The 24,260-nt window shown below is 43.2% G+C and overlaps 1 protein-coding gene across 5 annotated transcripts in view; it reads left to right on the top strand.

Moving 5' to 3' along the window:
* The first annotated feature begins 313 nt into the window (after positions 1 to 313).
* Positions 314 to 24,260, top strand: part of ASAH2 (N-acylsphingosine amidohydrolase 2) — a 41,564-nt gene continuing 17,617 nt past the window's right edge. Inside the window, exons 1-9 of one of the 5 annotated variants that reach the window (XM_081189611.1) lie at positions 314 to 416; positions 823 to 920; positions 8,193 to 8,337; positions 8,498 to 8,632; positions 12,808 to 12,869; positions 14,500 to 14,652; positions 15,602 to 15,778; positions 18,063 to 18,190; positions 23,367 to 23,444. In XM_081189611.1, coding sequence (XP_081045737.1) covers positions 8,512 to 8,632; positions 12,808 to 12,869; positions 14,500 to 14,652; positions 15,602 to 15,778; positions 18,063 to 18,190; positions 23,367 to 23,444 — 719 coding nt within the window. In that variant the 5' untranslated portion in view covers positions 314 to 416; positions 823 to 920; positions 8,193 to 8,337; positions 8,498 to 8,511. Of the gene's footprint in view, positions 421 to 819; positions 934 to 8,192; positions 8,338 to 8,497; positions 8,633 to 12,807; positions 12,870 to 14,499; positions 14,653 to 15,601; positions 15,779 to 18,062; positions 18,191 to 23,366; positions 23,445 to 24,260 lie in introns of all 5 variants that reach the window. The other 4 variants (XM_081189610.1, XM_081189609.1, XM_081189608.1 and 1 more) reach the window with 4 other exon arrangements.

Here is a 24,260-nt window from a genome sequence, read left to right as displayed (position 1 = left end):
CACACACACACACACACCAAACCTGGGTCCATGCCATCTTCATCTGCCCCCACCTTGGAAGCCTCTTGGAGTGGCAGTCTTCACCACTCCGCCCCATCTGATCAGTCCCTGACAGGCTATAACTCTTGTCCTTCAAGTCTAGTTTTTTTCTGGGGAGAGGGTTTTGAGGGCTAGTTATACTAGTGGTAGTTTTGGGATAGAGGAGTATTCTTTCATATGAGCCTTACCCTGTGCCCTAGTGGTAAAGCCCAGGCAGAGGTTTCCCATTTTAGAGACGCCTACTCAGTTGGGAAGCTAATGAGTCACTTGCTGGGAGGGTCAGAGTCCTCATAATAGCTACTTACATAGGTATATTTAAGACACAAAAGCAAGAGGCAGCTTACTGTGAGCACCCATCTCGTGGGATCATGCAATAAGTGAGTATGCTGCATTCCAGTCTCTTCCTTTTAAAATTAAACTTGGTCATTCCTTAGAAATATCAACCATAATCTTTTATGGGGGAGGAAAAAGAGGAGCAAGAGGATGGCCAAACAAATATTAGAAACTCAGATCACTAGCTTGCCACTTGCTGTGCTTGAGTAGGAAGAGAAGGGAAGGAGTGTGAGGCAACTTTCTTGAGAGAGTGGTTTTGTCTTGATGCTTCACAGCGATGTTTGGAAGATGTATAGATTAGATGTATGTTGTGACATAGATATCTCCTGTGACTTTCAGAATTCCTTTGTTTCTCCATGAGCACCATGTTAGCCCTGTTTTGTTTTGTTTTTGTTTTGTTGTTTTGATGTTGTGAGCTTTGAGTGAAGAACTTTCCCTCCTCACCAGCAGAGTTACCTTCCACTGTAAGCTGAGCCCTGTGGGGAGCAGGAATATGTACTACACAGGCCTTGTAAGAGATCCAGCAGAGCTCCTATCTGATATTGCAGGTGCCTTATTTCCGTATTTACTCATTGATTGAATGTCTCCTGCACAAATAGATAATAATCATGTTTACAGTCCTGTGCATTTCTTTGGAAGTAAAATTTATTGCAATCTGAGGGACTGAAAATCCCTAGGACTGACCTGCTCAAGTGTGTCCCTTTTATTGTCAAAATCAATGCTGTTGTCATGTACAGTCCCCTCTGAGGGTGGCGACAAGGGAGAGGGGCTTTTCAGTTGTGGCTTCCTGTCCAAAACTATCCTTTTTAGCACCAGGTAAATATTTATCTTCTCCCCTTCCCTCCTCAGGCTTTCACTGGATTGAAAGTGATGTTCTTTTGTTGTTAGTGCACTGTCAAAGCTTTCTGCAGCTGTTATGGGGGGTTGTTTTTATTCTGCTTTATGGTGTAATTAATTATGCTTTTAATAGTGTTTTAAGTCGCTGGAAGACTGTGGGGTAACAAGTGGTCACGAACCCCTGTTAGGGTGGAACTAGATTGTGAACTTTAAACAACAGCTTTGCTGTGCATGCCCAGGTTAATCAGGCCTGAGACACAGAGCGCAGGATCCTTTCTTTGCAAATGGGAAATGCAAGGATATTGGGATAAACAATCTGAGCGAAAATTATTGTTCGCAGTTTTATTTGCTAAATGTTACAGCAAGGGTATTTTCTCCCTAGTGAAGAATAACCCTGGAAATGAGGAATCAAAACTGAAGTGAAGGAATTATCTGACCTCGGCAGACAAACCCTTAATTCAGACACACCAAGGGTGGGGGATATGCGCGTGAGCACACACACACACACACACACAGACACACACACACACTCAGGACCTGGGCTATGGATCCTGTAACAAGCAGAAGTGGAGGGGAAAGTGAATGGTGGTGACACATTTCTCTATATTAAGACTTCTCTGAATTGTAATCCTTTTTGTGAATTGCAATACCCGCCCCCCATTTATCTCCTCGGTCTTCTCAGTTCCATAGTCTAAGTTATAAGCCTTTCTCACCCCAAATTGGCTTCTCTGCCTCGACTTCTCTGCCAAAATTGCAATTCTTCTGCAATTTTTCTTTCTTCTGCAATCTACTGCAATCTTTCGTCCGCAGTTGCCTTCTGAGCTGGCTCTGAGATAGAAATGTCTTTGTGCACACCAGGGATGGTGAAGCCCTGTCTTACCCAATAGGATCCAGAAATCCAGTTGTGGAAACAACCTTCCTCTTTGCCAAGATCCAGGATTGAGTTGTCTCAATATTGTCCTCTTCACATGAACGGGAGCATCCTTTATTTGATTAGGGCCAAAGATTGTAACATAAAGTAGGAAAAGTTCAAATTGCTCACATTGGTCATCTGCCAGACCAAACTTGCTTCTTTGATTTCTAGGCGTCCTGTAAGCAAAAACCACTCACAAACAAACATACTGAAAAATATAACAGTTCTGTTCTGATTGCTATCCATATCTTATCAAACTTGATACATTCTGTTCTGCATAGCTCACAAGTTTTCAATCCAGTTAAAAATAGTTTTCTTATCTTTTAAAAGGATAGAATAAAATAATAGAATAAAGATGTCCAAGACATGTTTTTAAAAGCTTTGTATATGAATACAGTAGTACCTCGATTTACAAACTTAATCCGTTCCTGAAGTCCGTTCTTAAACCAAATCCATTCTTAAACCAAGGTGCTCTTTTCCTAATGAGGCCTCCCACCACCAGTGCCCTTCCACCATTAGACTTCCATTTGTAGATCGAGGTAAAGTTCGCAAACCGAAACACTACTTCTGGTTTTGTGGAGTTCGTAAACCGAATCATTCGTAAACAGGACAGTTCATAAACCGAGGTACCACTGTATATCACAAGTTTAATTGTCCCAAATAATATTAAATTACTAGGTTACCAAATCTTCTTCTTCTTTGGTGATTGCTCGTAGCCAGGTAAGATTGTCTTCCATGAACACGGTTTTAACAGTGAGTCTGTAAGTGACTGTGGAGGCCAATTCTGGATCTGCATGTGCTTCGACAGTGTGGACGCAGGTTTCCGGGTGGGAGCTGATCATGGCAAAGGTTTGCCAAACATGCCTTCCTCTTAGCACGTTTTTCCCTTTCATCCTGAGTTCTTAAATCATCTTAAAGTCCATGGCACCTTTGGTAAAGTCTATTCTCTAATTGGAACACTCGCAGGCCAGTGTTTCCCAGTTGTTGGTGTTTATACTACATTTTTTAAAGTAATTTTTTTAGTTCTATAGTATGTAATTTGTTTTTAGTATAATTTATAACTTTAACATGGATAAGTTAAAAAGGAACTTTTAAAAAACAGTAGTGGATATCACCTTTTTTCTGCTGTAATCTCCCCATTCTTATTCCATCTGCTCAATCCAACACAAAATTCTAGTTCAGAAATTATGCCCAAATTATTGTAAAATATTAGTCACAATCCAGGAAGGCTCTACTCCAATGGCATGAGTATCACAACGACCAGTAGATTTTTATCTGCTGCAGCCTTCATCTGCCTTCACAGCCATTGTAACATACTGCTTGTTATCATCTGCCTGTTCTGCCATTGAGGACTTCTTGGATCATTCATTGTCTAACTGCTCCCCTCTGACCTTACTGCCTTGGGAGACTCTGCTGGGAGTACCAGACTCCCGATGGCTTCACTCACAAGGGTCATAGGAATGTGCAAACCCACTCACCACTCCAGTGAGTGAGACTAGGTTGCAAAAAGCACAAGTTGGGCAAGGTGCTTCTGCCAATTAGGGTTTCCAAATGTTGAACGATACGAGATGCTTTTTAATCATGACAAAGTGACCAACAAGTCTAATAACAATAACAATAACAATAACAATAACAATAACAATAAAAAAAATTATACCTGCCCATGACAGCCTTATCCTCCATGAATTTCTTTCATCCCTTTGTGAAGCTATGTAAATTAGTGACCATCACTACATATATTCTAGCAGTGAATTTCACAATTTAACGATTCACTGTGTGTGTGCCACTGTATACGGAATACAGATGAAAAAGAAAATACTCTTCCTTCAACATTTCAGAAAGGCATTGATGTTGAGCTTTTGATAATATGGAAGGCGTATTAAAATGAAATTGATCAAGCAACTAAAAGACCTGTAGTTTATCAAACATTAATTACAGGGTAGAAAGTTCTGCATTTCATCTCTGTGTGTCATCAAATTACAGACAAAAAGCTGACTATGCAAGCTTTACCTCCCCCATTGCACTCTTGTGCAGTTTTACACAGGACTGAAACATTTATAAGTCATAGTGAAATGAAGTCCGAGATAAAAGTTCAGCTGGATAACTTTTATCTCTTTACAAGGTTCTGAATCACCTTCTCCTGATGATTGACTTTCTCCTCTAGATGATCTGTCTTTAACAGTGCAGATAAAGTTTACAACCTCTTGACCTGTTTCCATGCAAGATGAGACCCAAGCTGAAAAACCCTTAAAAATCAGCATTGTTTAATTTATTTATTTTTAAATCATTTTAAAGTATTATGAGATGATCTAAGGCAGTGGTTCCCAATTAGTTAAGTACTGCAGACCCTCTGTTTTTTTAAAAGCCAGGCCATGGACTCCCTACTTTTGAAAATTTTGATATCCCTATGGTTGTTTTTGTTATGCGAATGGTGCCAAGCAGTGCTATTTTTCTAGAGAAAGAGGTGCCAGAACTTGCAATGAATGCTTCATGGCAGTGGCACCCATCTGAGAGGTGCCAGAACTGAGTTCCAGTGAGGTCCAGCTGAAAAAAAAGCCCTAATGCCGCATACCTCATGGCTGAGTTATGCAGACCCACTGGGGTCCATGAACCAATAGTTGGGAACCACTGATCCAAGGGATCTGTTTTAAGCTACTTGGAGCAGCTAGATAGTGTCATATGCATTGAATATACATCTGAAAATTTCCCCAGATGATTTCCCCAGAAGCTACATGTTGCAACATACAGTTCCTTCCTGAGAAAAAATATGTACCATGTACCTCCATATGGGACGCGGGTGGCGCTGTGGGTTAAACCACAGAGCCTAGGACTTGCTGACCGAAAGGTCGGCGGTTTGAATCCCCGCAGCGGGGTGAGCTCCCGTCGTTCAGTCCCAGCTCCTGCCCACCTAGCAGTTCGAAAGCACCCCTAAGTGCAAGTAGATAAATAGGGACCGCTTTCTAGCGGGAAGGTAAACGGTGTTTCCGTGTGCGGCGCTGGTGCTGGCTCACCAGCTGCAGCTTCGTCATGCTGGCCACGTGACATGGAAGTGTCTTCAGACAGAGCCGGCTCCCGGCCTCCTGAGCGAGATGAGCACGCAACCCTAGAGTCGGTCACGACTGGCCCTGACGAGCAGGGGTACCTTTACCTTTACCTCCATATACCAATGAGGGTGGCCATCTCCCCCCCCCCCCATATAATTTGTACAGTATATTGCTACCACAAAAATTAAATGGAAAAAATATGGCTGCCCCCATCCATACACAGGAGCTGCTATCTTCCCTGCCCCAACAGAGTTCCCCAGAAAGGAACTTCACATAATGATGTATGACTGCTTCCTGGAGCATGTTCAAAGTCAATTCTAGACCCATGAGATGCTTCCTAGCTTCTCTTAACCAGTGCTTTTTGTCTGGGGGGACGCAGGGGTACGCATACCCCTAAACCTTTTGCGAATCTAAGTTTGGCCTCACTGAGGGGCAGTATTTCAATATGAGTAGGAAAATGAGAGTACCCCTAAACATTTTTTTAAAGAGAAAAAGCACTGCTCTTAACTGCAAAATGAATGAGGGCCCTTATTTGGCTTCTGAGCAACATTCCTTCTATTGCGGGCAAAGGTGAGTCTGGGCAGTGGCAAAAGTGAATGGATCACTTCTTGTGACTCTTACCTACATTCCAGTCGGGCAAAAGCCAGAGGTCTCTATATACACAATTCTATCCATCTTCTGCCTAGGTTAGCAGGACGCATTACTCCTGGGGCCAAAAAGAGAGGCCTGGGTGACTATATTTGGCCCCTGAACCTGGGGTTCCCCATCCCTGCTCTAAAAGAAGAGAAAGACAGCCCTTGAACCGCCTCATAAACTGCAAGTAGTTGGGCTGTGTGCAGACTCATGCCCACACCATGCGTTTAAAGCACATTTAAAGTTAATGACTTCCTGCAAAGAATCCCAAGAACTGTGGTTTGTTAAGGGTAGCTGGGAATGGTAGCTTTGTGGCAGTTACACACTGCAGTTCCCAGGATTCTTCGGGGGAAAGCCTTGCACTTTTAATATATGGCATGGATGTGACCAAAGATACATGGACACATATCTACTTCCAATCCGAGCACTGGTTCAGGAGCAGGGTGTATTAAATTGCCTCAAAATAAAGAGTGAATCAAGTTATCCTCATTCCTCTCACACTTTCTTTCGCTCCTTCCTCTCGGCCCAGCATGCTGTTGCTGAAGGGACCTCTAGCCAGAGGTCTTAACTGATGGTTTTCAGATGGCTTTCTGGCCTCCCCCACTCCATCCATTTCAGATCTCCCTCTTCCTCTCCCACAGGGCTCCCTCAATGCAGCTTAATTTAGGCAGAGCAACCTGGGGCAGTGTCGGATTTACATATAAGCTAAACAAGCTATAGCTTGGGGGCCCACTCTCTTGGGGGGCCCCCAAAAAATAAAAAGGGGAAAAAACTGGATGTACGTTTCCAAAATATAAAATTAAAAATAAATATAATAAAACCTACATACAGCAACAGTGTTTTGTGTTGTGTAGGCTCCTATGATGTAAGTAATGGGCCCCGCCTGCTAGCCTGCTCCCTAAAATATCACTGGTTTGCTCATTTCTATATATAGGGTGCCTACATCCTGCATGGACTGGTTGCATGACACCATGTAGTATGCAGCTGCAGACTGCAGTGCAGCACAGTTGAATGTAGGTCAAGCTGTTGTACCTGTTATATAATATTAAAGAGAGCTTGTAGACTGATGATCAGGCAGCATAGACTAAGGGTATGAGTCTTATGCCTACTGATTGATTTCATGTAATACATGATTTATTTATAATTATTTTACTATTAATATACTTCTTCTTAATTGTATTTCAGTTCAACAATTACTTTGATAAAATACATATTCTGTTATGTGCAAATGGCTTTAGATACCAATTAGGTCCATAAATTACCATATAGCATATGTTCAACACAAAAAACAGTGACAATGTGTTGTTGACAAAGGACAGCTTACCTTCAGTAGCTTAGGGCCTCATCAAACCTTCAGTAGCTTAGGGCATCATCAAACCTAAATCCGGCCCTGCCCTTGGGTCACATTTCCACTCCCCTGTCCCAAAGCAAAGCTAATGATATAAAAAGGCTTGCTGAAACGCAGCTAATAATACAAAGACAGAGCCAGTGATCAGGCTGTGACCAGTAGCATAAAGGTTATTACTGAAGTAATGCGTATAGTTGCAAAGCAGTTCAGATTAAGACCTTAATGAACAAAGTTTACCCTTAGAGATAGCAACGAGGCTGTTTAGCCTAATCTTATCTTTGCAATGATTTGTCCTTGGATCTTCTTTATAATTAACAAAGTGGCTGCTTGATGCAATATTCCGAACCTGTTTTCATTTGTGAGAAGGCTATTAGCCATATGCATATCAGTCTCCTCCCGATTCGTTCTGCCTCCATTACCTGTGAAGTCTGTGAGATCAACTCCCCTTGTGGGCTTTCTATAGTTTCCCCACTTTGGCCTGGTCATTTCTTCTTGACTTTTCTTGTCCACAACTTCCCTGCATTTCTCCCCCCAGTCACTAGCACCTGCCTTTACCCACTTCTTACATTCTCATACACTGCCTTAATGCTGCCACTTTAATCCACAACAAGGAAAAAGTTGTCTCTGGCTATTGGACATTTTAAGAAGCTGGGGCCAGGTGTAAGAAACAAAGGTAGTGAAAAATCAGTGACCTGATAAAAATCAGTGCTGTGCCTGATTTGCTTTTGAAAAGGCCAAAGAATAATCTGTATCTGTTGATCGCTGAACTTCGCAACCTAAATGCAATAAATGCCAGAAAGTTCAAGGGCTAAATGAAAGCTGATCATGTGTTAGCGATCTCTTGCTTTTAGCTAATGCACTGCACCTTATCAAGGAAACAGCACCAAATATGTCATTTTTGATAGCTGGCCATATATATAAAAATATGCGAGCATTGACATAATGTGCATGGTGGCGAGGTCCATAAGTAACTTGCACATACATTTCATACCCTTACAAAAGTCTCACAAAGTTGTCATTTTGTTTTAATATGTTTCTTTCACAGCTTGAGAAATTTTGAGGTGTCTGTAAAGGTGTGATCAGAAAAGGTGTGATCAGAAAAGAAGGTCCAAAGGCTGCACCGTTTAGCAAGGAAGATCCAAATTTCCAGAGTAATTCGTCTTTGATTTCAGTCAACTATTTACAATAAGGTAAGGATGTTTTGTTGTTGTTTTTTCAGTTTGAGAGTTAGCTGTTTCTTCAGGTTCTGTACACACAACGTAGGCAATAGTCAAAGTTGTGAAGTGATACATCATTCAGGATTTTTACTACTTCTATTTTACCAGTTTACCTCTACTTCTCTTTTTATAGGTGTTCTTTTCAGAATGAAAAAGCCTAAGACAACTCTCTCACGGCTGGCAATTGTCATCACTGTCTTTCTGGTGCTGGTGATAGCGGTTCTTGTGACACTGTTCGTTGTCCACTATTTCTTCAGTGAGAAAAATGGTAACAACAATTACTTAATGTCTTGTAATATCTACTGTATTTTTTGCTCTATAAGACTCACTTTTTCCCTCCTAAAAAGTAAGGGGAAATGTGTGTGCGTCTTATGGAGCGAATGCAGGCTGCGCAGCTATCCCAGAAGCCAGAACAGCAAGAGGGATTGCTGCTTTCACTGCGCAGCGATCCCTCTTGCTGTTCTGGCTTCTGAGAGTCAGAATATTTTTTTCTTGTTTTCCTCCTCCAAAAACTAGGCGCGTCTTGTGGTCTGGTGCGTCTTATAGAGCGAAAAATACGGTATATTGTGGTACCTAAGAGATTTGCTGGTGAATGGCAGCATTCTGAAGAAAGATTCTGAGCAACATTGTGTGTACAAAGTTGCCTTAATCCATTCCGACAATCATTAACACTCTCTTCTAGTATTTTCTGTTCCATTGCAAATTGATTTATTTTGCACAAGCTTTTCTTCTACTTTGTGGTGTGCTGGTATGGAAATAGAACTACTTTTATGTATTGTAGCACATAGCAGATGTGCAGCGGCTGATATTTATCCATCAGTTACCTTCCTTGTGTAAGGTAAAGGTAAAGGGACCCCTGACTATTAGGTCCAGTCATGGCCGAATCTGGGGTTGCGGGTCATGTGTATTCTCCCTCAAAGTTAAAGATTTTCCAGAAGTGTTGCTCTGTTAATATTTTGTAGCAAAAACAATGAAGGTCTTGTGGTCCCTTAAAGAAAAAGTTAATGAAATCTCTAATAATGTTCCAGATTGTGTGACAGCCTGTAAGCGTGAAAGTTTCCTTCAGATGCTTGGCAAATACCCCATTGTGGCAATCACACAGGGTCCCTGGACGTTTAACGGTCTATTGATCCCTGTGCCACCACTGTGATTGCTTTCCCGCTGACACCAACCCGGTTCTCTCGGGTACACACAGAGTCCAGACCGTTGTTAACATTAAATCAAATAAGCAAGTTTATTTTATAAGCCTTAACAAGTTTATGGTTTCAGATAATTTTTCTTGTCAGTTTCTTAATCTTAGTTTCTATACCAGCCTATACCTTTCCTAATAACTGCTAACTGATTATCCCAACTGTCTATCTGACTCCTCCTATCAGTTTCTCTCACTCTCTCACAACACAACCCGACCAACCCACAGACTTATCCTCCCTCTTCCTTCTCCAACTCCCAATTCTCAACTCCTCCTCTTGGGTTCCCACTGGCCAATCACTTCACACTCATTTAACCCTTTCCTTATGACCCACCTAGGAGGGCAAATGCCACACCCATTCATGTGCTCTCCTTAGCCATGAGTAGAATGCCTCAATCAGGTAATATCCTTAAGTCTGGTCACAGTCAAGGAGTTATCCCAGTGTGAACAGGGAACAATAGTAGCATTTTACAGTTGCCATTGCACCAAATAATACAGTCTGGGTTTGATCTGTTTTACCCTGGTGTTCAGTTTTAATATGTTATACAGTGGTACCTCTGGATGTGAACGGGATCCATTCTGGAGCCCCGTTCGCATCCTGAACAGAACGTAAGACATGACAGCGTGTCTGCGCGTGTGCGGGTTGCGTTTTGCTGCCTCCACGCATGCGTGTGACTTCATTTTGACCGTCTCTGTTACTTCCGGGTCGCCACAGAGCGCAACCCAAAAGCACTCAACCTGAAGCGTATTTATCCCGAGGTATGACTGTATATTGTTACTATATTTTTCTTGTGCTAATTAGGAACATTTCTATTTTAATGTTTGTGTAACTAATTTTTACACTTGAGAAGGACTTACTGTAGCTCAGACTTGGTTGTAAACTGCTGCTTTAGCATCGAGAAGTATAATAATAATAATAATAATAATAATAATAATAATAATAATAATAATAATTTTTTATTTATACCCCGCCCATCTGGCTGGGTTTCCCCAGCCACTCTGGGCGGCTTCCAAAAGAATATTAAAATACTGTGATACATCAAACATTAAAAGCTTCCCTAAACAGGGCTGCCTTCAGATGTCTTCTAAAAGTCTGGTAGTTGTTGTTCTCTTTGACATCTGGTGGGAGGGCGTTCCACAGGGAGGGCGCCACTACCGAGAAGGCCCTCTGCCTGGTTCCCTGTAACTTGGCTTCTCGCAGTGAGGGAACCACCAGAAGGCCCTCGGTGCTGGACCTCAGTGTCCGGGTAGAATGATGGAGGTGGAGACGCTCCTTCAGGTATACTGGACCAAGGCCATTTAGGGCTTTAAAGGTCAGCACCAACACTTTGAATTGTGCTCGGAAACGTACTGGGAGCCAATGTAGGTCTTTCAAGACTGGTGTTTTATGGTCTCGGCAGCCGCTCCCAGTCACCAGTCTGGCTGCTGAATTCTGGATTAGTTGTAGTTTCCGGGTCACCTTCAAAGGTAGCCCCACGTAGAGCGCATTGCAGTAGTCCAAGCGGGAGATAACCAGAGCATGCACCACTCTGGCGAGGCAGTCCGCGGGCAGATACGGTCTCAGCCTACGTACCAGATGGAGCTGGTACACAGCTGCCCTGGACACGGATTTAACCTGTGCCTCCATGGACAGCTGTGAGTCCAAAATGACTCCCAGGCTGCGCACCTGGTCCTTCAGGGGCACAGTTACCCCATTCAAGACCAGGGAATCCTCCACACCTGCCCGCCTCCTGTCCCCCAGAAACAGTACTTCTGTCTTGTCAGGATTCAATCTCAATCTGTTTGCCGCCATCCATCCTCCAACCGCCTCCAGACACTCACACAGGACCGTCACCGCCTTCACTGGTTCTGATTTGAAAGAGAGGTAGAGCTGGGTATCATCCGCATACTGATGAACACCCAGCCCAAACCCCCTGATGATCTCTCCCAGTGGCTGCATGTAGATGTTGAAAAGCATGGGGGAGAGGACAGAACCCTGAGGCACCCCACAAGTGAGAGCCCAGGGGTCTGAACACTCATCCCCCACCACCACTTTCTGAACACGGCCCAGGAGGAAGGAGCGGAACCACTGTATAACAGTGCCCCCAGCTCCCAGCCCCTCAAGACGGTCCAGAAGGATGTTATGGTCGATGGTATCAAACGCCGCTGAGAAATCCAGCAGAACTAGAAAACAGCTCTCACCTTTGTCCCTAGCCCACCGGAGATCATCAACCAGTGCGACCAATGCAGTTTCAGTCCCGTGATGAGGCCTGAATCCCGACTGGAAGGGATCCAAATGGTCCACTTCTTCCAGGCGTGCCTGGAGTTGTTCAGCAACCACTCGCTCAATCACCTTGCCCAAGAATGGAATCTTAATTAATGAATTACTGCCATATAATGAGCTGCTTTGGAAGGGCCTTTCTGCCCTGAAAGGTGGTATCAGAATACCAAAATAAATAACTCATATCAGCCTGAAGGCAATGTGCTCCCCAAATAGCTGGGGTGCCCAGATTACATTATATTCAGAAAACATTTTCACCTCATCTGGTGAGGCGAATTAAAGCAAAAGCAGCCACATACGTCTAACAGTTGACAATGGTAGTCCTTCCGACAGAAAAGTAGAACAAATATTCCTTCATATTTAGACCTTGTTTTCAACAAACTGGTAAATCCTGTCTGGACTGCACCTGTATCAGAGGTGCAAGATCACATGACAGGACATTCCACTGCACCAAACCAAACAAAAACGTCCCTCCACACAGAAAAAAAGGTGTCAGTGAGAAGGGTTCTAGCCTAGTTCAGATACAGACATACTTCTTTTTATTGTATTTCACTTCAGATACTGCTCCTTATGAGGATGCAGGTGTAGCTGCAGGCAGCCCAGCTGCTTCTGGGACAAGGAAGCCCCACCCCTCCCCACTGCTGCTGCTGGTGGTCCTCTTCTGGCAGAGGAAATGGAGCTAACTAGGGCTGGAGACAGGGCTTTCCCTCCCACCCCTGACATCAGTGGATGCTGGCTGAATCGATTGCAGTACAGTCTAAACATAACTTTTATATGCGCTGGGAACCCCCCCCCCCCCAAATTGTGTGACTCACTTTATTTCAATATTTGCTTTATTGCAGTGGTCTGGAATTGAACCTGTACTTTCTCCAAGGTGTGCCTGTATATTTTTAAGTGGCAAGTGGCATCTGTCTTGTCCTGGGCCCCTGCATTGGAAGAAGTCTCCTGTTCTTTTCTGTTTCTAATTGCAGTATTATTCTCATACCTTCTCTAGCTGGCTACATGATTGGTGTTGGTCGAGCTGACTGTACCGGCCCTGTAGCAGAGATACCTTTTGTAAGTACCCAATCTGAGTTTTCTTTCTTCTTTTCACTGAAAGCACAAGCCCATTTCCACCCCCTTTCAGCTTTTTCCTTCTTCTTTTTTTGACACTCTACAAGGCCTTTATATAATAAATCCAGAAATGCCTTCTGGAATGGTTTTCCCCAAATGAGGCTGCCCAGGACCTGAGGCCATCTTTGGAGATTCTTTTATATGTGTTCCCTCTGGCATTAGCCCAGAGGAGGACTCAGAGAAGGCAGGCCTTTTCAGTAGTAATACCCTGTCACTGGATTTTGTTTTTATTTTTTTGTAAGTTGCATCAGGACTTTTGTGGGAAGCAACTTATAATTTGAAATAACGATGACAGTAATGGGGTTTGTTTGCATCAGATTCCCATATACTTGTAGGAGTGAAATGTCTATGTTCCTCATCCAGGGGAGGGCGGGATACAAATAAAAAATAATATTATTATTATTATTAAAAGCATTATCATGATAATGATAATGATAATGATAATGATAATGATAATGATAATGATAAGAAGTATGTGTCAGGCTTCAGGGAATCGGCTTCCTCCCCCGTGGCCACAAATGAGCAGATCAAACGAAAGATAATTCTTACCAATTAGTTTCTTTAATAAACACAGTGAAGGATGGCGGTGCTCCCAATTAAGGTCTCTTCCTCCTCTGTCCCTATTAATCTACGTCACTCCTACATCTTGTAATCTGAACTTGGAGACGCTGTGTTTTCAGTTCTCACACTTTCTGAGCTTTCTGGGACTTTGGGGAAGAGGGGTGGATACTCTTCAGAGACTGTGAATCTGTTAACTCTCTCTCTCCTAGTGTTTCTTCTGTTAGCTGTTCCCCATCCAGTATTTACCATCTTCGTTCTGAACTATGCCCCTCTGCAAACCACTGTTCCAAATCTATACTGTTTTCCTGCTCCTGAGAAGATTCAGGATCAGGAAGGGGAGGAGGAGGAGGAGGAGGAGGGGGGGGTGGCTCCCACCATTCTTCCTCAGTGCAGCCCTCCTCATCATGGTCCCTGACAGTATGTTACTATATGTGTATGCACTATGAAAGAAACTGCTATGTTTCCTTTATTAACACGCTTTGCTTCAGAAGCCAGGGCAGGAGAAATGAGAAGAGCCTTCCCCAATGCGTATCAAGGCATTACAAGTACACAAAAGCATTATGCAGTCTTGCTCCAGAGTAAGCTCTGTTTAATTAAGGATGCTGGAGCAATTCATTTTTTGCAAATTCCTGAATGAAGTGACCTGAATGAAGTGACCTGAACTGCACCTCTTAGCTATGCACTGGGTTTCACGCTTCTGCAAATGTTGCAGCGCAGTTCTTAGCATGCTGAAATATATCAAAATAAACATTTAAATTATATTTTGATAGAAAAGACGATGTTGAAAAAGACTTTTTATGGGGGTGGGGAGGTGGGGTTAAAACAAACCCATAGCTCAGTGCCATAATGGAAAAGAAAGGAATTATGGGTAAATACAGTAGAAAAGCGACATGGCCTGGATACAGGGAGACTTGCTTCTGAATAAATTGAATGCAGGGAGACTTGCTTCTGAATAAATAAGTATGGGATTGCACATTGTGTGTGGCTAAGGAGATGTTGTGTCCCCCTGTAGATGGGCTATGTGAATCCAGATCAGACTGGTGCTGGCCTGATCTCACGACTGTACTGTAGAGCATTCATCATAGCAGAGCCCGATGACTGGAGCAAACGAGTGTTGTATGTTACTGCTGAGATAGGAATGATGTCTCAAAGGCTTAGGCTGGAGGTAAGTGTGGGGCAGGGGTGAGATAGAGTAGCTCTTTTCTTTTTTCCTTTTAGGTTTTTATATCATCCAAAAATCATTGGCCTCAAAGAATTGTCTCCCTCCCCTACTCCCTTATATATGGAATTGTGATGGGCATAAATATATGGGGTGTGTGTGTGCAGCACAACAATCGATTTGAACAATGTATGGTGTCTTAACCACCACAATCCCTGAGATGTCTATATATATTGTAGGTGTAAATATAACAGCTCATGCAAGCCAAGAGCTGAGAGATCTACAATGATCTTACATCCACTATAAAATATCCTAAATCAAAAGAAGTATATTTGTGAAGTAAGAAAAAAAGAGAAAATGTGGTGAGTGAGGAAGAAAATGCAACAGAAAATCATGACTTTATATAAAGAAAGGCATATATTTGGATTCACGCCTTGTCTATTGTCACAGAGTGTTTGAATGTTTGTGAAGGTATATATATTCATAACTCATAATATATAATATAATTCCAGCTCTTTTAATACAATATATTTTACTCATCTATTTCAAGATTTCCATTTTATTCCAGTGTGTTTTGCTCAGCAGAAGAAACCCAGGTAGTCTTTCCATTTCTAGCTGTGCCTTCTGTTCCTGGAGTGCTTTAATGCCTTTGACAACCTCTTGAAATGACTACTCTGAGGTTAATTTTGCTGAACAAGCTGAGGAAGTAGAATCTTGCCACAAAAAAACCCATTCCAGTGTAAATGTTTTAGCCTTTAGGATGCCACTGGATGAGGTTTGTGGAGTATTATTTTCCAACTTGCCAGGAATGGTACCTCAGTGGTAGAGCACATCCTTTGTAAGTCAAAGTTAGAAGGTTCCATACCAGGTACATCATCTTCTTCTTTTCTTTTCAACTAATCTAATAAACATACCAAATCAGAAAATGCAGTAATTGCACCATTGCTGTCCTTAGGTAATGAAACAGTTGAAGGAAAGATATGGCGATCTCTACCAGCATGACAACGTAATACTGTCTGCAGTTCATACCCATTCAGGGCCTGCAGGGTATTTGCAATACACTCTCTTCATGATAGCAGGGAAGGGGCTTATAAAGCCATCCTTGAATGCCATTGTCAATGGGATCCTAGAGGTAAGAACCACACCAGCCTCTCACTTTTAGTGCTTGACAAGTCTACTGCAGCATGCTGTAGGGAAATATTTATGGAGTTGGTGATAGTCTACGAAAAGGTTAAGATGAACTGGGAGACTTATTTTGAGAGCTAATAAAACTATCAAGCAGTTCCATAATCTTCTATATACATTCATTGGCTAATTAAAAGAGATCATCAGACCAGTACAAATCTAAAGCACAATCGTACCTTAGATCCCAAACGCCTTGTGAGTCAAACGTTTTGGCTCCCAAACGCCGCAAACCCTGAAGTGAGTGTTCCGGTTTACAAACGTTCTTTGGAACCTGAATGTCTGACAGGGCTTCAGCGGCTTCCAATTGGCTGCAGGAGCTTCCTGCAGCCAATCAGAAGCTGTGCTTTGGTTTCTGAACGTTTTGGAAGTTGAACATTTAAGCAATGCATGTGCTGCTACTTGTCTGTTTGTTGTGAAATGTGCAACTTGATTAGCATCCCTACTCATGCTCAACTGGAAGTAAGCGCTTTGAACTCAGTGAGCTTTACTTCCACTGTCCATGTAAGCATGTGCAGAACTACAGTGTAGATTCCTAGCCTAGAAACTGCTGGCATTGGATGGGAATTCATGACTGCATCTGAGCTAGTGTTGCTTAAACATGTTAAGTAGTCTGATGTGCATCATTGTCCATGTTCTTATGCTGCTGCCAGCAGTTGGCTGTGTTAGTGTCCTGGTCTACTAGTCCAAAGGTGAGCTTGTGGGAGTAAGTGGGTACAGGGAGACCAAATAAGGTTGTCAAAAACGCCCGAGTGTTAAGTTCTACTGCTTTATTAAAGAAGGGTATGGACTTACAGCAAATCAGCCTGCCGGGTGTCCCAGCCCTTTACAGACATAGGATGGACACCACAGCAAGGAGCTGGCTTGTCATAATATACATTATGCACAAAACAACATACATCAGTTTACCTAGAACCTCCCAGCACACCGGGCCGGTGAGGCCAGGGGTGTATGAAGGGGGGAAGGGGGTGGGCTGTCCCAGGCACTGCCCAGGGGGGGTGACAAGATGGCCCGCTGCCTCCCCCCAGCTGTAGAGCAGCAAAGGGCGCGCCTGCATCACCGGGCGGTTTGCCCCGCCCCTTGGCATTCCGACCCAGGTGTCAGAAAGGGTTCCTCCGCCACTGGGTGAGGCCCAGTGTCCAAAGCGTCTCCCGTCTCTGGGCCTACAGCCCAGCATCCCAAGGTCCACAGATAAGCACAGCATCAAAGTGAGCCAATGCACATAAATTAAAGCAAGTGAATACATAGATATATATGAGCTTGCTCCCATAACAACTCCCAGTTAGTTTTGGTAGTCCACTTAGTTATCTGGACTACCAATAAGGTGTTTGCGGATCTTCCAGAACCATAGGAGTCAACTTCTAGGGGCCAAGGTCCCTTTGGCCACCCCAATAAAATATTTGAGGAACGGGGCGGGGCAATGTTAATGGGCATAGCCATTCAAATGGTGTATGTGTGTGCCCCATCATGTGATTTATTGTGCGGGGCAGGACTTACCTTGGCCCACCCAATATTTCATTCAAGTTGGCACCCCTGTACAGAACAGTCTCACCTTTGGCTCGACAGTCTGTTACTGCAAAAGCAGGGATGGTACCTTTCATCGACTAGAGTCCACTTCATCAGATGCATGAAGTATTATCATCATTTGTCACATATACATAGTATATGGTTACTGACGGAAAAGGGGGAATGTAAAAAGGGGGGGCTCTGAAATATCACTATGGGCCAAACAGTTATAAAATACGAAAAGGACAGTCTGTGATAATGTGAGAAATTATCAGTGTGACTGCAGTCTGAAATTGTTGAATTAGAACTTCTCAGCATGTTTGATTCTGTTTCTTTAGGCTTCAGTTGAGACAATGGTCTCCTGCTATGCTACAAGTCTAAATTAATCCAGCAAAGCTCAGAATGGTTGTGCCATTCACATTTACTGCAACTGAGGAATGATCACTCTGTTTATCTTTAGCTTTAAATGGAATTAACATAAAACTGCTTTTTGCACCTCAAAGCTATTTGGCCCCACTGTTTACAGTTTTCCTTGCCAGCTGAATGAAGACAAACCTTCGTGTATTCAGTGAAGTGAACTCTAGTCCATATGCCACAATAAATCTGTTAGTTCTTTAAGATACCACAGGGATCTTTGTTGATTCCCCCCCCCAACCTTCTCATGTTAACATCTTGTTTGTGCTGTGATGACCAGTATCTCAATGGTTTTCCTATTTTCTAATCAACAGAGTGTTGATATGGCTCATCAAAATATGACAAAAGGACACGTTTTTATCAATAAAGGCTTGATAGAGAACTCTCAAATCAACAGAAGTCCCTTTTCTTATCTTCATAATCCCGAGTCTGAAAAGCTCAGGTAAAGTTTGGGAAGGAAACAGAATTGAGATACTAATATGTTTGTAGGGTTCTGTACTGAGCCATCACTTATTTCTTGTTTCATGAAAGAATATGAACTGAATTTTGTCATGTCTGTGATGGTTATGGCTAAAAAAACCCAGCTTAAATGTAGTGATCGTTTTCCACATTTCTCTCGCCGGTCGATTAGTCTTCCACATGTGTTTCCCTCAGCAAGTGGGTGGGGAATTAATCAGGGTCAGCTGATTAATTTCAATTGCTGCAGGGGGTGGAGATTGTAATTTTCATCTCACTTGTCTCATCAGCAGACACGACCCATTGAGTCCCTATCACTGGCTTGCCAGAGTAATCTTGTGCCCTCCTCCACCACCACTGCAACTTCCATACCTCCTTCTCTTCTCATCTCACCTGGCTTGTTAACTGTAGTTAAATGCTAGTGGCGGCAGCAATGGCACTGCCATTGCTTCCCCTGCCTTGCTGAGGAGTCCTTCTTCAGAGCAAGGCTTTCTGGGCAAGGTAGCTTTGGAGAGTGAGCATACTCCCATGGTTTGGCCAAAGCAACTGGAATTTATTCTTACAGTGGTAACTCAGGTTAAGAACTTAATTCGTTCTGGAGGTCCGTTCTTAGCCTGAAACTGTTCTTAGCCTGAGGTACCACTTTAGCTAATGGGGCCTCCCGCTGCTGCTGCGCCACCGCCACAAGATTTCTGTTCTCATCCTGAAGTTAAGTTCTTAACCCAAGGTACTATTTCTGGGTTAGCGGAGTCTGTAACCTGAAGCGTCTGTAACTTGAAGTGTCTGTAACCCAAGGTACCACTGTATTAAATTTTTTTGAAGGTTTGCATTACTAAGTAACTTAGTAATTGAAAAGAGACTCTCTAGTAACTTAGACATTTAAAAGATACTCTCTAGCCATGACAGCACATGAACTTTGGGCCACTGAGTCTAGCATGCCTCAGTCTGAGGAAGGAACTTTTATTTTTAACTCCAGAAGAACAACATCCACATACAGCATACACAGAACTAGATATTTAGCATTTTCTTCACTGCAAAAATTATATCTATTACTTGAGGTATGCAGCTCTTCTCCAAGATCTTTGCATAAGGTGTGGGAATGTTAGCCCTGGTGACATGCACAACAGGTGCGTCAAGGTGGGTGGAAGCAGGACCTTGCATAATCCTGGCACAAATTTCAGCTCCTACCCCAAACTGGGGCCAGCCACCTTCTGCTGTGACAAGATTATTCGTCTTCAATAGCTTCACTGGATTCAATAGCTTCGATATCCATTGGCCTAATGGTGCAGAGGTTTATCACATCACCGCCATAGCTGTTACCACTTTAACAGTGGCAAAGCAGAAGCTGGAGGGGCAGGACAAAGAAGACTGGGCTCGCAGCAATGAGGGAGCAAAATGGCAGAAAGGAGATGGGGTGGAAGAGCCAGAATAATGTGCCAGCTCGGTTGTCCATCAGCTGTTCTGGAAAGGACTCGATTTAGGTTTGATGAGGCCCTAAGCCACTGAAGGTAATGGAGCCCTTTATATGTCCAGCTGTCCTTTGTCAACAACACATTGTCACTGTTTTTTGTATTGAACGTATGCTATATGGTAATTTATAGACCTAATAGGTATCTAAAGCCATTTGCACATAACAAAATGTGTATTTTAGTATTAGGTAACAGGTACAACAGTTTGACATACATTCAACTGTGCTGCACTGCAGTCTGCAGCTGCATGCTACATGTTGCCATGAACCAGTCCATGCAGAATGTAGGCACCCTATATATAGAAATGACCAAACCAGTAATATATTAGGGAGCAGGCTAGCAGCGGGGCCCATTACTTACATCATAGGAGCCTACACAACACAAAACACTCTTGCTGTATGTAGGTTTTATTTTATTTGTTTTTTATCTTATATTTTGGAAATGTACATCCAGGTGTTTTTTCCTTTAAATTTTTTGGGGGCCTAAGCTATAGCTTGTTTAGCTATACGTAACTCTGGTACTGGTTCTGGAGGGAAGACAGAGGTCTGGATCCAATTATACAAACTCTCTCCTGATCTGTTTATTAGCAGCATTACCACTTTACAGGTCATGAATAAATGGTTATCATAGTTTCTAAAAAGTGGGGGCAGGGGGAAGCAATGGCCAGTTATGAAAGATGTGGTCTTAGCAAACAAGAGCAATAAGCAATATCATACTTAGATGGGAATCAAAGATAAGCTACGTAGCACTTTGGTCAGGAGACTAATGACAGTAAATAGTGCTGCGTATACAGTAGAAGATCAAGCTGGTCTGCACTTTGGACAAAGAACAAGGTGAACTTATTCTAGGATGCCAACTAAGAAGGAGGAGGTGGAGTTTGGATTTGATATCCCGCTTTATCACTACCCTAAGGAGTCTCAAAGTGGCTAACAATCTCCTTTCCCTTCCTCCCCCACAACAAACACTCTGTGAGGTGAGTGGGGCTAAGAGACTTCAGAGAAGTGTGACTGGCCCAAGCTCACCCAGCAGCTGCATGTGGAGGAGCCGGGAAGCGAACCCGGTTCCCCAGATTACGAGTCTATCGCTCTTAACCACTATACCACACTGGCTCTCCAGAACTAAGGCTCTAACCAAACAGGAAATCTTAACCTTGTGAAAATTCCTTATCTACTTTTTCAGATGAATGTCTAAAAGATGCAAGTTCACTTTTTGATATGACAGAAATGACTAGCAAAATAACAGGGGCAGCACCTGCCACCCCTGCTTATTATAGCATTGAATGTGACATGCTGTGTGTGCCAAGAAGATCCATTTTTACCCCAAGACTAGGCTTGATCTATGCTTGTAACCTGAATAAACTCAGAGTATATTCATGTACTTTATGCGTGCACTGCACCGCTTATCTCCATACTGCAAATGAAACTATGGGAATTGCTTAGAAATGAAATGGTCTCTGTTAACCATATCCTGACCTTAAAAAAAAAAAAAACGACAACAGGCATTAGCAATGTGTATCAAACCTTTGTTTGTGAATCATCACATAGACAGACTAAGTGAGATTATCGGCCTATAGTATTTTGATGTTCTTTAATATATGAAATAAGAATGATTTATCTGAAGGAGCGTCTCCACCTCCATCGTTCTACTTGGACACTGAGGTCCAGCACTGAGGGCCTTCTGGCAGTTTCCTCACTGCAAGAAGCTAAGTTACAGGGAACCAGGTGGAGGGCCTTCTCGGTAATGGCACCTCTCCTGTGGAACACCCTCCTACCAGATGTCAAAGAGAAAAATAACCACCAAACTTTTAGAAGACATCTGAAGGCAGCCCTGTTTAGGGAAGCTTTCAATGTTTAATAGGTTATTGTATTTTAGTGTTTTGTTTGAAGCCACCCAGAATGGCTGGGGAAACCCAGCCAGATGGGCAAGGTATAAATAATAAATTATTATTATTATTATAGTGATCCTGTACATGCATGCCAAGCGCTCCATTTATAACATATGCATGTGTGTATAGCAAAACACTTTTGTCATATACTGGTAAACAAGGGCTGTATTTGTGCATTCCTGGACGTAATTATAATTGTGCAAGGGGGAAGAATGAGGTTGTGCTTCTCCTCTGTCACACGCTTGTTGTCTGTGTCCGCACAGACATGAGAACCTCATCGCTTGAAGTGGACTCTTCCGCTGTGGAAATTGTCCTTAATGTGTGAGAAGCCTGTGGACAGGACAAAGAGAAAATGAGGGCAGGAAGCACTATCCTGCTCTCCATCCTTCCGCAACTGTAATCACATCAGATGGCATACATGAATAGCTCTAATCATATCCCTACTTGCTATCGTGCCAAGCAATATCATATTAATAGTTTTTAGAGAGCACATGTTTTTCATACATATATATGTATTTCAATGAAATGATCCTCAAGGAAACTTATAAGCAGATTTTCGTGATGTGAGACAGATATAACCACAACCCAGCAGCTCTTAGTTCTCTTGTCCAAAACGTCCATCCTTTAAATTCCGCCATCCCAAAACCACCAGCGCTTGGAACAGTGTGTTCTTCCTGGCAAGGAAGGAGGGATGCCAGTTACTTGAGGCTTTCCCGCCATCAAACACATAAAATTGCATTTCAGGTAGAGAGGGGTGCATACAGAATATCAAAATTAAGAGGCTACTTAACAAATCAGTTCCTTCCACACAATCTGTTATCAGCAAAAAGCAGAGGGCAAATCAGAAGAGTACTATATACAGTCAAAGCATGTAATCTTGCCCAGGATTTCTCTGGTGGATCTTCCAGCAGGAAGTTCTCCAGCACTTACTTTATACAAAGGAATGGGAACCACACAAGTAGTGCTAGTTCCAGGTTTGGTGGTGGGCTGCCCGTGTATAAGATGCTCTCAGTTTGCTGAATACGTTCATCTCTTCCTGGCGCTGTTGCCACTGTTCATTCACATGCCTCTGCCTCTGTGCCCACTGTGAACGAGCTCCCTGGGGGAAAGGCATGCAGCCTTCGACTGACAGCTCCCTTACAGATGGCAGGTGAACAGGCAACAACAGCAGGAAGGAGAAATGTCAGGGACAGCAGGCTCCAGGGGGTGGTAGTTAGCATGCTCTGGCATGGATGATGCATATTTCTGGTGCCAGCCCTGTGCACTACAGCACAGTAGTGCTCTGGACAGTGGGGTCGTCAGGGCAGAACTTTGGGGCAGAGGTCCACGGCCTCACTCAGCAGAAGGACCCTTTTAAAGCGAGACTGGTTAATCATTTCCCCCCTTAAAGATGGAGCCTCCGTAAGACTATTCAGGCCGGAGTCTAAAATTACATTACAGCACCATTGGCTCTTGCAGATTTCCCCTTAATTCAGAGAGAGAGAGAGAGAGAGAGAGAGAGAGAGAGAGAGCAGGAGAATTTCATTTCCGCAATTGTGACTTGCATCTGTTTCCAAGTCTGCATTGTGAAAAGTACAGTGGTACCTCTGGTTGCGAATGGGATCCGTTCCGGAGGCCCATTCACAACATGAAAAGAACGCCGCTTCTACGCATGCACGTGATGTCATTTTGCTCTTCTGCGCATGTGCTAGTGGCGAAACCAGGAAGTAACCCTTTCCGGGTCGCTGTGGGACGTATGCTGAAAGAATGTAACATGAAGCGGACATAACATGAGGTATGACTGTATCTCTTTTCCTCACGTTATCCAGGTATTCATCAAATACAGACCAAGAAATGGTGGTGCTGAAGATGGTTGCTGACAGCGGCGAAGACATCGGACTGTTTATGTAAGAATTATGAATGTTCTGTTTAAAAAAATCAAGGGGAGGTAAATACTATATCAGAATGATTTTTTTTTCCCAGTCACTTTAATTTTTTAAAAGATTAGGATGATCTGGCAGGTGGGTGTGGTGGAACAGAGAGAAAAGAGAGACAGCACAATGGAAATTTAAAGAAAGTTAGCAGAGAGGGGAGTTTAAAGAGACTTGTGATACTGAGTGGAATCCAGCTTGTGACCCTCAGACTCACAGGAGGGCTTTTGATCCAGTGGATGTCTCTATTAATAAAGAGAGGAGGCAATCAGTTATGAGTTGCCAGTCTCTACAACCACAGCAGGCGCTGTGATTCTCCAGTGGTTTGACTTCACCCCTGGAGGCGCGCTCCATTGTCTCTCGAGATGGATGCCAACAACAGCCCCTTAGCTTTTCCTGAGAAACAGAGCTCCAGAGCAGCACCAGAACAGGAAGGACGGGCATTGCAGGGGACATGGAGAATTGGCAAAAATCATCTTTTGATAGAAGCACCCACCTGATCAAATAGGTTCTGCGAGCACAAGGGCAACCATTGCAAATAGATAAAGAGAAAAATCAAGCTGTAGGCTTAGATGGAAAAGGGATGTTAAGAGAGACTGGGTTAAAAAGGAAATACAGATTTTGAGTCTCTTGAACTAAACATTCAGGAAAACATTCTGACAGCAAGAGCAGTTCAGCAGTGGAACAGACTCCCACGAGAGGTGGTGGACTCTCCTTCCTTGGAAGTTTTTTAACAGAAGTTGGGTGGCCACCTGTCATGGATGCTTTAGCTGAGATTCCTGCATTGCAGGG

The sequence above is a fragment of the Podarcis bocagei genome (assembly GCF_964188305.1).
Source record: "Podarcis bocagei genome assembly, chromosome: 4".
NCBI classification, from domain to species: Eukaryota; Metazoa; Chordata; class Lepidosauria; order Squamata; family Lacertidae; genus Podarcis; species Podarcis bocagei.
The sequence above is the reverse complement of the archived record's forward strand: the minus strand, read 5'-3'. Positions and strand labels throughout refer to the sequence as shown.